The sequence below is a fragment of the Mobula birostris genome, chromosome 8 (assembly GCF_030028105.1).
Source record: "Mobula birostris isolate sMobBir1 chromosome 8, sMobBir1.hap1, whole genome shotgun sequence".
NCBI classification, from domain to species: Eukaryota; Metazoa; Chordata; class Chondrichthyes; order Myliobatiformes; family Myliobatidae; genus Mobula; species Mobula birostris.
In genome coordinates, this window is record NC_092377.1 from 166,565,138 (window position 1) to 166,581,727 (window position 16,590).

Below are 16,590 nucleotides of genomic sequence, written 5' to 3' on the forward strand. Positions count from 1 at the left end.
TGTATTTTATATTTGTTCATTAAATTATTTTAAAATATTTTTTAAACTTGTTAAGTGTGGTACATGTTTTTAAATTCTCACTACAACTGTTCCATAGATTCATCTCTCTGATTGAAATACAATGATTTCTTACATTTGTTCTTATCCTTTGTTTTTGAAATATACATGTTCCTCTCAAATCATGTTGACTTTCTCTCATTTTAAACAACTTTTGGATACTTTGTGGTAGCTGTCCATTTTTTACATTATTCAATAATATTCAATAGGTTTTAATGAGATCCCTCCTCATTCTTCTGAAATCCAGCAAACCATCAAACTGCCCTCATATGTAAATCCTTTCATTTCTGGGATCATTCTCATGATTTCTAAACATTGAATCAGGACATTGTAGACCACATGATAAGAGAGGTACATTATGGAAATTAGTAGATATTCCAGTTAGCTTTAAATACTCTGGAATTAACGCACCTAATGTCAATTCTCCTGAATGGATAATCACTGCCATCACTGTCATCTGGCAATCGGCAGACACCCTGTTCAAAGAAAGCAGAGAAAACTGGTTAGGAATTTACTAACAAAACAGTCTTAAGTAACTATCATAAAATCAGCACGGACCAAAATCATTGCCAAAAACAGTATGGCAAAACAATGAATGTTTTTTGGTACTTAGGAAATGAAAGAAAAATCTGGGAATTAATTATACTCGCATGTTCAAAGTACATTTATTATCACAGTATGTACACTATATACAACCTTGAGATTCACCTCCTTACAGGCAGCCACAAAACAAAGAAACCCAATAGAACCCATTAAGAAAAAGAAGATCGTCAAACACCCAATGGGTAGAGAGCGAGAAAAAACATGCAAACTAGAAAAGTAAGCAAATAGCATTCAGAACTAAAGTATTACAAAAGTAAGTCCACAGGCACAGGGCCAGGTATCATCGCAGCCAGAGCGAGCCAACACCCTGACCTTTTCAACCTGGCCCGGCATTTAGATCATCCAAACATTGGGTCATTCCTTGCTCTTAGACCTAGGCCCTGTTGCTTCAATACGCTTGGGGCTTGGACCCTGTTGTCATCGTTAGTTTAACACCAGTATTCTACAAAGAGACAGCATGATAGTATAACGGTTAGCACAATGCTATACAGCACTGGCTGTAAGATTGGAGTTCAATTCCTGCTGCTGTCGGTCAGGGGTTTTCACCATAACCATGGTGCGTTAGTTGTGGGCATGTTATGTTGATGCTGGAAGTACGGGGACACTTGTGGGCTCTCCCCAGCATAATCTTTGCTGCTTTGATTTGACACAATCAGTGCATTTCACTGTATATTTTAATGTACATGTGACAAATAAAGATAATATCTAATCTTAATCTGAATCCCTTACAGATCATATTAGGCAGATTAATACTCCTCATTTTCCAATTGCTGGATTTGGTGATCAAGCAGCAACTTTATAAAATACTGCATCACGAAGTTGGCTAAATTGTAGTAAAGTAAATGTGTCTGTGGAAGAAATAAACTTCATGAGTTGAATGATACAGATTGCTTTGATATTCATCTCCCATCATGAACCACAGCATTTATAAACAATGTAGTTCTTGCCAATTGGCAACCAGGGAATAGTTTCAACTTGCTCTAAACAATAATCATAACACTGATTCATTAATCACTTAAAAGGGAACAATTCAGTTCTCTTAAGATTAAACTCTTCCCAGATAATTCATTTCGACCTAATGCAAGTCTTTCTTTTAAAATAGTTCATGGGCAATTTTTGTCAGTATTATGAATTGCAAAAAGAACAGCGATAAACCACAGGAGGATATAACAATTTGATAGAATGAACAAACTTGTGGTGGGTGAAGTTGAAATCAATTTGACACTAGCTGATACATTTTTGTAGGAAATCTGTGGGGGGGTGGGGGGTTGGTGGGAGACTACATAAAACAAAGGACACTGTTCTATAAAGAGTGGATGAGCAGCAGCATATGGGAGCATGGATGTATAATCTATTGGAAATAACAATGCAAGTTGTGAAAGAAACTTCTTTGGCATTCTTGACTTTGTCGAGGCATAGAGCATACAGGCAAGATGCACTTAGGAAAACAGGAGCAGGTCTCTCCTCATGACCCATCCCAGTCCCCAACTCTTCTGTTCCACATAGCTCCCAGTTCCACAACCTTTCTCATACATATCTACTTTCTCTTTAACTACCTTTAGTGATCAAATTTCCAAGAACCTCTAGGGTAGAGAATTCTATAGATACACCACCCTGAGAGATGATATTGCAATGCATTTCAGCTTTAAATGACTGTTCCTTTAAGTTGTAACTATGTCCCATTGTTCAAGACTCAAACATTTTGACATTTACCCTGTGATCCTCCTTAGGATCATATACCTTTCAATGTTCATCTCTCATTCTCCTGAACTGCAACACTACAGCCCCATATGCAAGTTTGTGAATCAAAAGAAAATGAAGGTAACTTTCAAAATAGCCATCTATGCAAGAATGAAAAAGCACAACCACTTAGTTTTAAAATTCACCTGGACCCACTCTTTGGAAGCACAATGAAGGACAATTTTAAAAGAAACTCCAAAAGATATTGTAATAATTATATTTTATTCCAGTATCTTCACTAAACATGATTACTTAAAGGTTAGCTTTATTTAGAACATAAAACATAGAACATAAAACATAGAACATAGAAAACCTACAGCACAATACAGGCCCTTTGGCCCTCAAAGTTGTGCCGAACATGTCCCTACCTTAGAAATTACTAGGCTTACCTAAAATAAAGGCATCCGTTAGTCTTGCGAGACCATGGATCTGTGCCTGGAAAGTCTTCACTCTCCAGGGCGCAGGCCTGGGCAAGGTTGTATGGAAGACCAGCAGTTGCCCATGCTGCAAGTCTCCCCTCTCCACGATATCAATGTTGTCCAAGGGAAGGGCACTAGGACCCATACAGCTTGGCACCAGTGTCATCGCAGAGCAATGTGTGATTAAGTGCCTTGCTCAAGGACACACTGCGTTCCCTTGGCTGGGGCTCGAGCTCACGACCTTCAGGTCGCTAGTCCAATGCTTTAACCACTTGGCCACGTGCCCATCTATAGCCCTCTATTTTACAAAGCTCCATGTACCTATCTAAATGTCCCTTAAAAGACCCTATCATATCCGCCTCCACCACCATTGCCGGCAGCCCATTCCACGCACTCAGAGCTCTCTGAGTAAAAAACTTACCCGAAATCTCCTCTGTACCTACTCCCCAGCACCTTAAACCTGTGTCCTCTTGTGGCAACCATTTCAGCCCTGTGAAAAAGCCTCTGACTATCCAAAAACCTCTCATCATCTTATACACCTCTATCAGGTCACCTCTCATCCTCCGTCGTTCCAAGGAGAAAAGGCCAAGTTCACTCAACCTGTTCTCATAAGGCATGCTCCCCAATCCAGGTAACATCCTTGTAAATCTCCTCTGCACCCTTTCTATGGCTTCCACATCCTTCCTGTAGTGAGGCGATCAGAACTGAGCACAGTACTCTAAGTGGGGTCTGACCAGGGTCCTATATAGCTGCAACATTACCCCTCGGCTCCTAAATTCAATTCCACGATTGATGAAAGCCAATACACCATATGCCTTCTTAACTACAGAGTCAACCTGCGCAGCTGCTTTCAGCATCCTATGGACTCGGACTCCAAGATCCTTCTGATCCTCCAACACTGCCAAGAGTCTTATCATTAATACTATACCCTGCCATCATATTTGAACTACCAAAATGAACCACTTCACACTTACCTGGGTTGAACTCCATCTGCCACTTCTCAGGCCAGTTTTGCATCCTATCAATGTCCCGCTGTAACCTCTGACAGCCCTCCACACTATTCACAACACCGCCAAGCTTTGTGTCATCAGCAAACTTACCAACCCATCCCTCCACAGGTCATTTATAAAAATCACAAAGAGTAAGGGTCCCAGAACAGATCCCTGAGGCAGACTACTAGTCACCGACCTCCATGCAGAATATGACCCGTCTACAACCACTCTTTGCCTTCTGTGGGCAAGCCAATTCTGGATCCACAAAGCAATGTCCCCTTGGATCCCAGGCCTCCTTACTTTCTCAATAAGCCTTGCATGGAGTACCTTATCAAATGCCTTGCTGAAATCCATATGCACTACATCTACTGCTCTTCCTTCATCAATGTGTTTAGTCACATCCTCAAAAAATTCAATCAGGCTCGAAAGGCATGACCTGCCCTTGACAAAGCTGTGCTGACAACTCCTAATCATATTATGCCTCTCTAAATGTTCATAAATCCTGCCTCTCAGGATCTTCTCCATCAACTTACCAACCACTGAAGTAAGACTCACTGGTCTATAATTTCCTGGGCTATCTCCACTCCCTTTCTTGAATAAGGGAACAACATTCGCAACCCTCCAATCCTCTGGAATCTCTCCCATTCCCATTGATGATGCAAAGATCATTGCCAGAGGCTCAGCAATCTCTTCCCTCGCCTCCCACAGTAGCCTGGGGTACACCTCACCTGGTCCCGGCGACTTATCCAACTTGACGCTTTCCAAAAGCTCCAGCACATCCTCTTTCTTAATATCTACATGCTCAAGCTTTTCAGTCCACTGCAAGTCAGCACTACAACCACCAAGATCATTTTCCATAGTGAATACTGAAGTAAAGTATTCATTAAGTACCTCTGTTATTTCCTCCGGTTCCATACACACTTCCCACTGTCACACTTGATAGGTCCTATTCTTTCACGTCTTATCCTCTTGCTCTTCACATACTTGTAGAATGCCTTGGAGTTTTCCTTAATCCTGCCCGCCAAGGCCTTCTCATGGTCCCTTCTGGCTCTCCTAATTTCCTCCTTAAGCTCCTTCCTATTAGCCTTATAATCTTCTAGATCTCTAACATTACCTAGCTCTCTGAACCTTTTGTAAGATTTTTTTTTCTTCTTGACTAGATTTATTACAGCCTTTGTACACCGCGGTTCCTGTACCCTACCATAACTTCCCTGTCTCATTGGAACGTACCTATGCAGAACTCCACACAAATATCCCCTGAATATTTGCCACATTTCTTCCGTACTTTTTCCTGAGAACATCTGTTTCCAATTTAAGCTTCCAATTTCCCGCCTGATAGCCTCATAATTACATGTATGCACATAAAAACATCAAAAATACAGTGAAATGTGTTATTTGCAGCAAATCAATTCAGCAGGGCCTGTGCTGGGCAGCCTACATGTCTCACCAGTGGCTATGCTATCACAGAACAGGATAAAAGACACGAAAAGAGCAGAATCAACCAGTTAAAAATCTTGCCCTTATGTTTCATTATACATTCCTTTTTCCAACTTTGTACTTGTTCTAGGGCATAATAATTTTTGCCCTCTTTCATGGTGATAGTTAACAATCTTAAGTGTTCCTCATCAAGTAATGATTACTGGGAAAAAAAGACTTTATTTGTCCACATATTACTGAAACAGCAGTGAACATATAAAAACAATTTCATACCCTTGCACCTTAATGCACCTCACATCTCTGAATCATCTCTGCAGATGTCTGAGCTTGGGATATAATTCCAAGTTAAAACTTTTGCACTTTTAAAAGCATTTGCAATCTTTAAAAACATTTACTGAATAGAATGGATTGGACTGTACATAGTAATCATGAAGGGATCATTCTGTAATCTTGCTAATCATTTATTATAAACAACATTCTGTATTTCAAAAGAGCAATATAGCATAAAATTCACTCTCGGCAAGTTGTTATTTAGAAGTTATTAAATTATAAACTTCTTTTGCACTGATAGTTATGACATTTTGGCAACGTAATTATGGATTAACTAAAATGAGACCCAGTCTTCAGGAAATAAATCCTGTACACAGTTTCACTTCCAACTGATCCAAGAGTTTTGCTATCTGCTAAGAGCCAGATTAGTGGCGTTTAGGTCTGGGGACCAAGTAAGATACAAGAGGTCAAGGTAAAGTGGCAATTCCAGACCTAACTGGAATCGCGAAAGGATCACACACAAAATGCTGGAGGAACTCAGCAGGTAAGGCAGCATCTATGGGAAAGGATGCTCAACAGCTGTGGCAGGACTTGACTGCTATCACTCCCTGCAAAGTAAAGCCTGGTGACAATAGGTGACAACAAGGTTTTGCTCCAAGATGAGCTCAATGCGTTTTATGCTCACTTTGACCAATGAAACATGGAGGTACATTCATAAACTCCCACAGCTTTCAACAACCCTATGATTTCAGTCTCTGAAGCCGACGTGCAAGCAGCCCACGGAACTTATGGAAAGCATCTGGCCCAGATAGGGTACCTGACCAAGTACTAAAGACCTGTGCTGATCAACTGACTGGGGAGTTCACTGATAGTATTGTAACACCGTGGTTATGATTTTTACTGCTATGCTATAGGTATTTCATTTTAGCAGTTCTGTAAGAACAGTCTGCTCTGCTTTCAGCCTATTTGAGTTTGAGCTGAGATAAGGGGTTTTGTTGTTCACCCTAGGAATGTAGTGTCAGCCAATCAGGGTGGTGGAATTGGGAGAAGGTTCTAGAGTACCTGGGAGGAGAGGTTTTTGTGACGGACGCTGCTGTGGGTTAAGATGTTTTTGGCAGGAACTGGGAGAAGACAGAAGGGAAGATGGCTGAGGATGTCGTCCCTGTTGCACAAGGTGCTTTGTGCAGAAGAATATTTCAAGGAGGAAGGACTAATACTCCTGTGGGCGACCCCATTTGTTTGGGATGGCTTTCAAGCGACATTCAGAAGGTGGTGTGTGTGCTTTCATGCAGACCAAGGGTCCAGCTCACGAGTTACAGATAGCTTCAAGATGAGCTCCAACTTGTCTGTATATTTGACTGTTTAATTATGATGGCCCCATTGTTTTTTTCTTCTTTCTTTTCTTTAATAACTGTTTGGTTAAGTTAACTTAAATATATCTTCTTTATAATTGTATGCAGTGTACAGCCTGTTATTTCTTGCCGATGGGTGATTGCGCAGGAGCAGCAAGTTATACAGCATTCACACAAGTCGGGGTTCGTGTGGGCAAGGTACCCAACCTCACGAGATTGCCGAGGTCCAGGTCATATCGACCCTAGACATACAGAGCCTGAGAAAGATGCTTTATCACTGCTGAGTCCAGTGGCTGTTAGCGAAGGGCTAATGAGCCGCATCTCTACAGATGCCCAGTAAAAAGGGGTTTCAGTATCTTTAACCTCTCACTTTGGCGATCTGAGGTACCCCTCTGCTTCAAGCAGGCTTCAATTAACCAGTGCCCAAGAAGATTGTGGTAACCTGCCTCAATGACTATTGTCCAGCAGCACTTACATCTACTGTGATGAAGTGCTTTGAGAGGTTGGTGATGAAATATATCAACTCCTGAGGAGCAACCTGGATCTGCTCCAATTTCCTTACAAGTGGTTGACAGCAGACGCCATTTCATTGGCTCCTCACTCAACTTACTGGCATTCAATACTATCATCACCTCAAATCTAATCAATAAGCTCCAAGACCTAGGCCTCGAGACTTCCTCGTGCAACTGGATCCTCAATTTCCACCTTTGCAGGCCCCAATCAGTTCAGATTGGCAAAAAATATCTCCTTCACAATTTCCAACAGTATTGGTGCACCAGTAGGCTGTGTGCTTAGAATCAGTATATAGGAGGGAGATTGAAAATCTGGCTGAATGGTGCCATAACAGCAACTTCTCACTCAACGTCGCAAAACCAATGAATTGACTATCCACAACCAGAGGTCCATAAGCCAGTGCTCATCAGGAGATCAAGATGGAGAGAGTCAGCAACTTTAAACTCCTCAATGTTATCATTTCACAGAATCTGTCCTGGGTCCAGCATGTAAGTACCATTACTAAGAAAACATGGCAGTGCCTTTACTTTCTTAGAAGTTAGCGAAGATTCAGGATAACAGTCAAAATTTTAACAAACTTCTATAGATGTGTGCTGGAGAGTATATTGCCTGGCTGCATCACAGCCTGGCATGGAAACACCAATGCCCTTGAATGGAAGAGCCCACAAAAAGTAGTGGATACAATGCAGTCCATCACTGGTAACGCCCTCCCCATCAATGCTCATAGAGGGATCAGAAGTGGAGATAGTGAGCAATTTCAAGTTCCTGGGTGTCAATATCTCTGAAGGTCTAACCTGGTCCCAACATATCAATGCAGCTATAAAGAAGGCAAGACTGCGGCTATATTTCATTAGGAGCTTGAGGGGATTTGGTGTGTCACCTAAAACACACAAAAGCATCTACAGATGTACTGTGCAGAGCATTCTGACAGGCTGCAGCACCATTTGGTATGGGGAGACGACTACAGCACAGGATCAAAGAAAGCTACAGAACGTTGTAAAATTAGTCAGCTCCATCATGGGTACTAGCCTCTGTAGTATCCAAGACATATTCAAGGAGCAGTGCCTCAGAAAGGCAGTGTCCATCATTAAAGACCCCCATTATTCAGGGCATGCCCTCTTCTTCTTCTCACCATCAGGAAGGAGTTACAGAAGCCTGAAGGCACACACTCAGTGATTCAAGAACAGCTTCTTCTCCTCTGCTAAATGGATGTTGAACCCATGAACACTACCTCACTTTATAGAAAAATTATTTCTGTTTTTGCACTATTTTTAATTTAACTACTTAATATACAGTTGCAAATTTCCAAGTTTTCTGGGCACCTTTTATTCTCACTCGCTGCCTCCTACCAATCAGCCAATGCTCTAACCATGATAGTAACTTTCCTGCAATACCATGGGCTCTTAACTTGGTAAGCAGCCTCATGTGTGGCACCTTGTCAAAGGCCTTCTGAAAGTCCAAATATACAACATCCACTACATCTCCTTTATCTATCCTACTTGTAATCTCCTCAAAGAATTCCAACAGGTTTGTCAGGCAAGATATTCACTTAAGGAAACGACGCTGACTTTGTCCTGTCATGCCCTGTGCCACCAAGTACTCTGTAACCTTATTCTAACAATTGACTCTAACATCTTCCCAACCACTGAGGTTAGGACAACTGGTCTACAATTCCCTTTCTGCTGCCTTCCTCCTTTCTCAAAGAGGCGCCTTCGTGCTATTTTCACTACACAGCCAGTATGTACAGACCACGTGAGATCCTCAGTGATCTGTATGCCAAGGAACTTAAAGCCACTCAACCCCAGATCCACTGATGTCAATAGGGGTTAGCCTGTCTCCAATCCTCCTGTAGTCCACAACAGCTCCTTTGTTTTTGCGACACTGAGGGAGTTCATCTGCCATCTCCTTGGCCCCCGTTATTATTTTTCTAGTGTCATTTTCGAGTGGTCCTATATCCACTCTCATCTTTTTTTTTATATACTTGAAAAAGCTTTTGCTATCCACTTTGATATTGCTTGCTAGCTTGCTTTCATATTCCTAATGATTCTTTTAGTTGCTGTCTGTAGGTTTTTAAAAGCTTCCCAATCCTCTGTCTTCCCACTAATTTTTGCTTTGTTGTATGCCCTCTTTTTTTGCAATGTAGAAGGATTCTTCATTGCTGTTTGTGGAACAGTTTAGTTTTACCAGTCAGGGTTGTTAGTCCTGAGCTGACCCCCCAAATCTGGAGCACCCTGGACCACTCTCAGTCTGGCCTCTACCCTTTGACCTGTTTGGCATGGGTCACCCTACCAAAAGTCTACCAAGAACATAAAGAACATAAAGTCCAACATAACTCTTCAGATCACTGAAGCACGCAAGCCTCCAAACCCAACGACAATGCTGTGGTCCTCTTGGAGAAGTCAGTCACAGCAGCACCAATTATTGGAACCAATGGGTTTCACCAACAACCATGCACACTACTGCCTCTCCAGAAAAACATGCTGGAATTCAAAGAAAAAGAAATGAAAAGTTCTGCAAGTATTAATTTCTTAGAAAATATCAAGTGTGAAACAACTGTATGGAGTCACTTTGGAGTGACTCTAATTGAATGTAAGAATCTTTAAATTGTGAAGTCTGGAATCTCTGTCACACAGACAGCCTCATGGCCAGATAGCTTATTGCCATACTTGGGGAAAAAAAACACTTCTGTTAGGAAAGTCCTGGAGCTAAATTTCAGACTGATCTCTTGCATGAACCTTTCTTCAGGCAAATCACATTTCATCACTTGATTATCTAGAACAGGAGTTCCCAGCCTTTTTTTTTTGCCATGGATCCATACCATTAACCAAGGGGTCCATGGACCCCAGGTTGGGAACCCAGACCTGGAACACGATGCTATGAAAACAAAACTACTACTTAGAAATGTTTGGCAAAAGCACTTCAACTCAACACACAAATTAAATTCTACAGTTGGGACTATAAACACCAGAAGCCAAAGCATCAATTAACTATAGATAGTCTCTAAAGCTGACAAAATTGCAAGGTGGTAAGAGCTCATTTGTAAAACAAATGTTTGGATATCATAGACTTGAAAGAACAAGACTATTAGAGGACATCATCTTGACAACATTTCAATAATGGCATTACTTCAATGGCATTAGAGCAAAGTTATGGCTTTTCAAGCTACAGCAGCTGCTTTAAATATAAAGTTAATTGGAACACAATATTTTGAAACATACATCCTCCAGGGTTTACATTTACATCATCCAGCCATCAGACAAATTCTCAATAGCACATGTTCTACATCTGAATGACAAACTAAAACTGTATAGTCTTAGTCTGCCAAATGGCAATTGTATTCATAATTAAATCTATTCCATCAAAGAAAGCCAATGACCAGTTTGCCAAGGAAATGCGTCTGCTGTAAAAATTACCTATCGGTAATGTTAACTCTCTCCATGGACACTGTCTGGTTTGTTGGACATTCTTAACACATCTCTTTTGATTTCAAGATTCACCCACAGCTGGCCTGCATTTCATACCTTCACTATATCCCTTCATTTTCTATCCAACTGTTCTCATTAGTGGGCATGTGGCCAAGTGGTTAAGGCATTGGACTAGTGACCCGAAGGTCGTGAGTTTGAGCCCAGCCAAGGCAACGTGTTGTGTCCTTGAGCAAGGCACTTAATCACACATTGCTCTGCGATGACACTGGTGCCAAGCTGTATCGGTCCTAATGCCCTTCCCTTGGACAACATTGGTGTCGTGGAGAGGGCAGACTTGCAGGATGGGCAACTGCTGGTCTTCCATACAACCTTGCCCAGGCCTGCGCCCTAGAGAGTGAAGACTTTCCAGGCGCAGATCCATGGTCTCGCAAGACTAACGGATATTCTCATTTACCAAACAACTTGAAAACATTTTCCTTGTTTGAGTAAACCTTGACTCACCCCAAAGATATTTTCTTTGTCCTCTCTAACCTTTTCTCATCTCTGCAACTTCAACTTTTCTCCCTCTCACATTCCAACATCTGCCTTTACAGTCATAGAGAGTTATTGGAGCACTAAAGCACAGAAGCACTTCAGCCCATCTAGTCCACAGCAAACTGTTAATCTGCATGGTCCTATCGACCCACACCTGGACCATAGCCCTCCATACCCCTCCCATCCATGTCCGTATCCAAACTTCTCTTAAACATTTCAATCAAGCCCACCTCCACCACTTCCACTGGCAGCTCATGAATGTGTGAGGCTAAGATGTTAAAAGCAGGAAGTTAATTATATGTACCATTTATTTGTATATGGGACTCTTGGCATCACATGAGCTCAGTTTATCAAATTCAGCCTCATAAGACATACTTTGAACAACCTCATACTTTGGGAAATCCTCATGTCTGTTGCCTCTTACATGAGGAGAATAATCCTCCAGTCCCGTTCGATGGCCCCACGATATTCATAACGAAATAATGGATCACAAAGCGGGCGCATATTAGTTACTAGCCTGAAATTACCCAGAGGCCAAGTAATTCAGGGTTACTTTGTTAAAGGCAAAGTATTCTAGAAACAGCTTCATGACTGGAGATTTGCCTTTAGCAAACAGTAATCCATTGGCTAACTCCTTTCAAATCTTTGTTTCTGGAGGTGGAAATAGGTTTGCTTCTAAAATAGACCTTTCTGGCCAAAGGCCATAACCCAAATTTCATCCCCTAGTCCAGTTCTGTAATACTAGCTCACCCACAACTTTTCTATGACTCTATGACTCTAATTCCTGAAACCTGTAAATAGTTGAGGATCTATTAAATAGTTCTTAAAAACCATTTGTCACGTTAATTTACCGATATATGGTTAAAAATTACCTGGAATGTTTACATGGTCCATTTGACAGACCAAGTATCAAGCCTGCTAACTATCTACCCTTGTTTCATCCAGTTGCAATTTGTCTGTGTGGAACCCCATTTCATATTGATGAGCAGTTCAGGGTGTTTGAAATTCTGGTCAAATTGGGAGACCATTTACATGGAGCACTGCCACAAGAAAGCAGCTTCCATCCTTCAGGACACCCAACATTCTCGCTGCTACCATCAGAAGCCTTAGGCCCCACACCACCAGGTTCAGATACAGTCATTACTCTTTAACTATTAGGATCCTGAACCAGTGTGGATAACAACTCACCTCAACACCGAACTGACTTCACAACCGATAGACTCATGTTCAAGAACTCTACAATTCATGTTCTCAGTATTATTCATTTTTTTTATTTGCAGTTTGTCTTTTTTCTGCAGTTGGTTCTTTGTCAGTATTTGCTTTATGTATTTTTCATAAATTCTATTATATTTTATTTTTCTGTAAATGTCTGCAAGAAAGTGAATTTCAAGGTAGTATAAGATGACTGATATGTACTTTGATAATGAATTTACTTTGACGTAGCATATACCCTATTTCTCACCATCTATCCTATGGATCATTAGTACAGTGAGGATCTGGAAGCTTATGGGTTAATCAGGATATTAATTTTTTAAAATATGCTTTAAGACCACAACAAGGAAACGTTTAGTCTGAGTCAAGTAAAGTTTACAAAGGCTCTGTTGTTCAAAGCTTAATAATACTTTCTCATCAGTGTCTCCAAAGCAGCTGTCACAACCAAACTCCTGAGGAAACGAAATGAGCAGGCTGCTCCAGCAGGTAGGCCAGGAAGCAAAGACTGCAGATTACAATGCTGGTGACTCAGTAAGCAATCAATATTCAGACAAGGTAGTAAGACAGACTACTGTCCGGTGCCTCTGCACTATCAAAGCTTGGGGCAAAGTCTCCACTAGTACTTCAAAGATGCAAAAGTATCTGATAATGGTTCATTCTAACAGACAAGAGGCAGCTGCTGCCTAACCACTAATAACGCTCTATTTAATTTAACCCAGTTACAACTAACCACAATGCATGCCACCCAGTTTCCACATTTATTATAAGTAGCAGTCACGGATCATTCTGCTCAGAAACGAATTATAATTTTAAAAAGTGGTTAGTTATAATTACAAGCAACTAGCCAATTATTTTAGTGTTTTGCAAGCACAAGCATTTTCCAAATTTTCATTTTAGAATTAAACTTATCCAACAAGTTGCCTAAGCAGGAAGAGCCAAGAATGAAAGACTATCAATTTTGTCATTTTTCTGTTTTTTGTAAACAACTTTCCTTTATTTATGTTTTAAAAATAAAGAATCTCTGTTCCAATGAATGAGAAATTAGCAAGGTTTCACAATAACACACAGAAAATGATGGAGGAACTCAGCAGGTCAAGCAGCATCTATGGAAACGAATAAACAGACGATACCTCAGGCTGATACCCCGTCATCAGCATTTGTTCAAAGTTCGAAGTAAATTCATTAATAAAATACATATATGTCACCATACATATATTCATTTTCTTGGGTGCATACTTAATGAATCCATAGAATAATAACTATAACAGAATTAATGAAAGATGGCATCAACTTGGGCATTCAACCAGTGTGAAAGACAACAAACTGTGCAATTACAAAAAGAAAGAAATGATAATAATGAATAAATAAGCAATAAATATTGAGAAATGAGATGAAGAGCACTTGAAAGAGATTCTATTGGTTATGGGACTATTTCAATGATGGGGCAAGGGAAGTTAAGTGAAGCTATCCCCTTTGGCCTCAGTGACTGAAATCATAGGATCACTGGAGGCCGTGGGAGCTCATGATGGTTTCTCTATGTTTTGAAGGCCAAAGCAAGCACAGAGGCATTGAGCTCATCTGGAAGCGAAGCCCTGCTGTTGCCTATGTCGCTTGATTTAACTTTATAAGAGGTGATTGTATTCAAGCCCTGCTTAAGATTTACAACATATGCAGAATCTCGCGTGTTTATGATTTTGCACTGAAATGCATTCACAGAATGGTTGTTCTCGTAAGATTTGAAAAAAGGGAAAGTTAAATTCAAACTAAAAAGTTAAAATAAAAAATAATAGATACAAAGAGCACCTCAGAGAGATTCTAAGAAGGCAGCCAGGTTTGTGATATTTCACAAGCAGTGAAATACTGGAGAAACACGGTAGGTTGAGCAGCATCCATTGTGGGTTAGAATTGTTGAAAATATGGGTTGTGACCTGGCATCAAATGACGTGTTATTCTGATGAAGCTCTATGTCTACACACCTCTTCTTCCAATGGGTTAAATCAGAGACTTCTAGATGTTACTGAGATCAATAACTCAGATTATAAACAAGAGAAAATCTGCAGATACTGAGTTCCTCCAGCACTGTATGTGTGTTGCTTCGATAATTCAGATAACTAGCAGCTTTGGGTGTATCTCTGACTTCCAGGAGTAACAAATCTGACTGTTATCCTTGATTCAGATTTGAATTTTAAATCTCAGATAAAGAAAGCGACCAGGCAGCTTTTCTACACTTAACCAATATTGCAAAGATACAGCATGTCTATTTCTGTCACATAATGATGCTGAAACACTAATTCACCTCTTCATATCAAATAGACTAGATTACTGCAATGTACTTTTTAATTGGCCTTCCAAAGCAATCTATTGACAAACCTCAACTCATTCAGAACACCACTGCTAAAGTTTTAATTAAAACCAGGATGAGTGAGCATATCACTCCCATCGTAACGACTCTGCATTGGCTTCCTGTATCTTTTATTATTGATTTTAAAGTCTGTTACTTGTTTTCAAGCCCTCAAAGGTCTGGGACCAGAGTACATCACAGAATCACTTCCATCTTATAATCATGCTTGAGCTCTCAGTTCTTCTTCCACTAGGCTCTTAAATTTAAACAATCTCCCTCAAATATAACTGGCAGGTCTGCTTTTTTGAACTACATTCCAAAACTGTGGAATTCAGTACATAAAACTATAAGCGATACACACTCAGATGACAATTTTAAACAGCTTGAAACTGATTTAATTAACCTTGCTTTTAACTGACATCCTTTTGTCTTTATTTTCATGCTTATTTTTATTTATTTTATTTTCATGTTTGCATATTATCTAATTGTAAAGCACATTGAACTACATTGCCTGTATGAAAAGAGGTTCTATAAATAAGTCATTACTAATTCCCCATCTTTTTCAAATGTGCCATGTGATATTTTACATCCATCTGAGAATTAGACATAGCTTCTGTTTGAAATCTCACCTCAATGATCGGATCTTTCTCAATATTACACTACAGCAGGGGTTCCCACCCTGGGATCCATGGGTCTCTTTAATGGTATTGGTCTAAGGCATAAAAAAAGGTTGGGAACCCCTGTACTAGAGTATACCCAAGTGCTTGGAGTTGAACATGAACTTCCCATTCCTAAGGCTCAGAAGGTAATTAAGCTACTGTTGCACAATGCATTGGGTGGCATAACTAGCCAAAGCCTATCTGGAGTACAGGAAAAAGGGGAAGAAGGTAGATTATGCTAATGAATCTGATCTGGAAACTAACGGAAAGGACTTGGGTTACAAATTGCATGAGTGCTTGCTTGGAATTGCTTGGATTAGATAATGTATTTAATGCTAGTCTGTCAAAATAAATTTAATTTACCTAGGTGTATCTAACCGTAATGTTTTATAGGATTATTTGTATATATGTAAATATATATACTGTATGTATGCATGTATATCTTCTCCGTGGATTGTCACCTTGTCGTACTGGAGAAGCTTGTGTGGTCCTGTGATCCCGAGAGCAATGCTGTCTGGAGCTATGCTCCTGCTAGGGTCACCCATGGCGGTAAGGTCGAGGGTGAGGTCTCTGACAAAGAACAATCCAACCAAGACCTCAATGGTGGAACAGGCAGACGAAGTTACTTCGAACCCAACGGCTGTGAAGGCGGATGAAGGCTGCAACAAATCCATCAGCTCCAATCGTCGTGGCTTCCATGCCACTGGAATCAGTTGGTTGATTTGTGAAGTATCGTGTGCTTCTTGGAGTGCAACATCAAGTACACGTTAAACAAATACACGCAGAGGTGTCTTCGCTCTGTACGGAACGAAGACCATCATCTTCGTCCTCGAGGGATAGCCACAACAATGTGTATATATAATTTATTTTTTTTGCTTTACAAGGGCTAAAAAGTAACTATGGGAAAGAAAATAAGTGAAAAAAGGAAATGTTCCAAAGATCATTTTAAAATCTGACATTTCTATATGTCTTAGGATAGATTCTCTTCTTTCCTATTCATGCTGCATCATGTGACGGCAATGTAATGCACTTTTGT

General features: G+C 40.4%; 1 protein-coding gene across 2 annotated transcripts in view; it reads right to left on the reverse strand.

The window, feature by feature from the left end:
* polb (polymerase (DNA directed), beta) overlaps window positions 1-16,590 on the reverse strand; it is a 120,136-nt gene that overhangs the window by 19,427 nt on the left and 84,119 nt on the right. For both annotated transcript variants that reach the window (XM_072266784.1, XM_072266785.1), the window contains exon 12: window positions 469-533. In XM_072266784.1, the coding sequence (XP_072122885.1) occupies window positions 469-533 (65 nt within the window). The remainder of the gene's footprint in view (window positions 1-468; window positions 534-16,590) is intronic.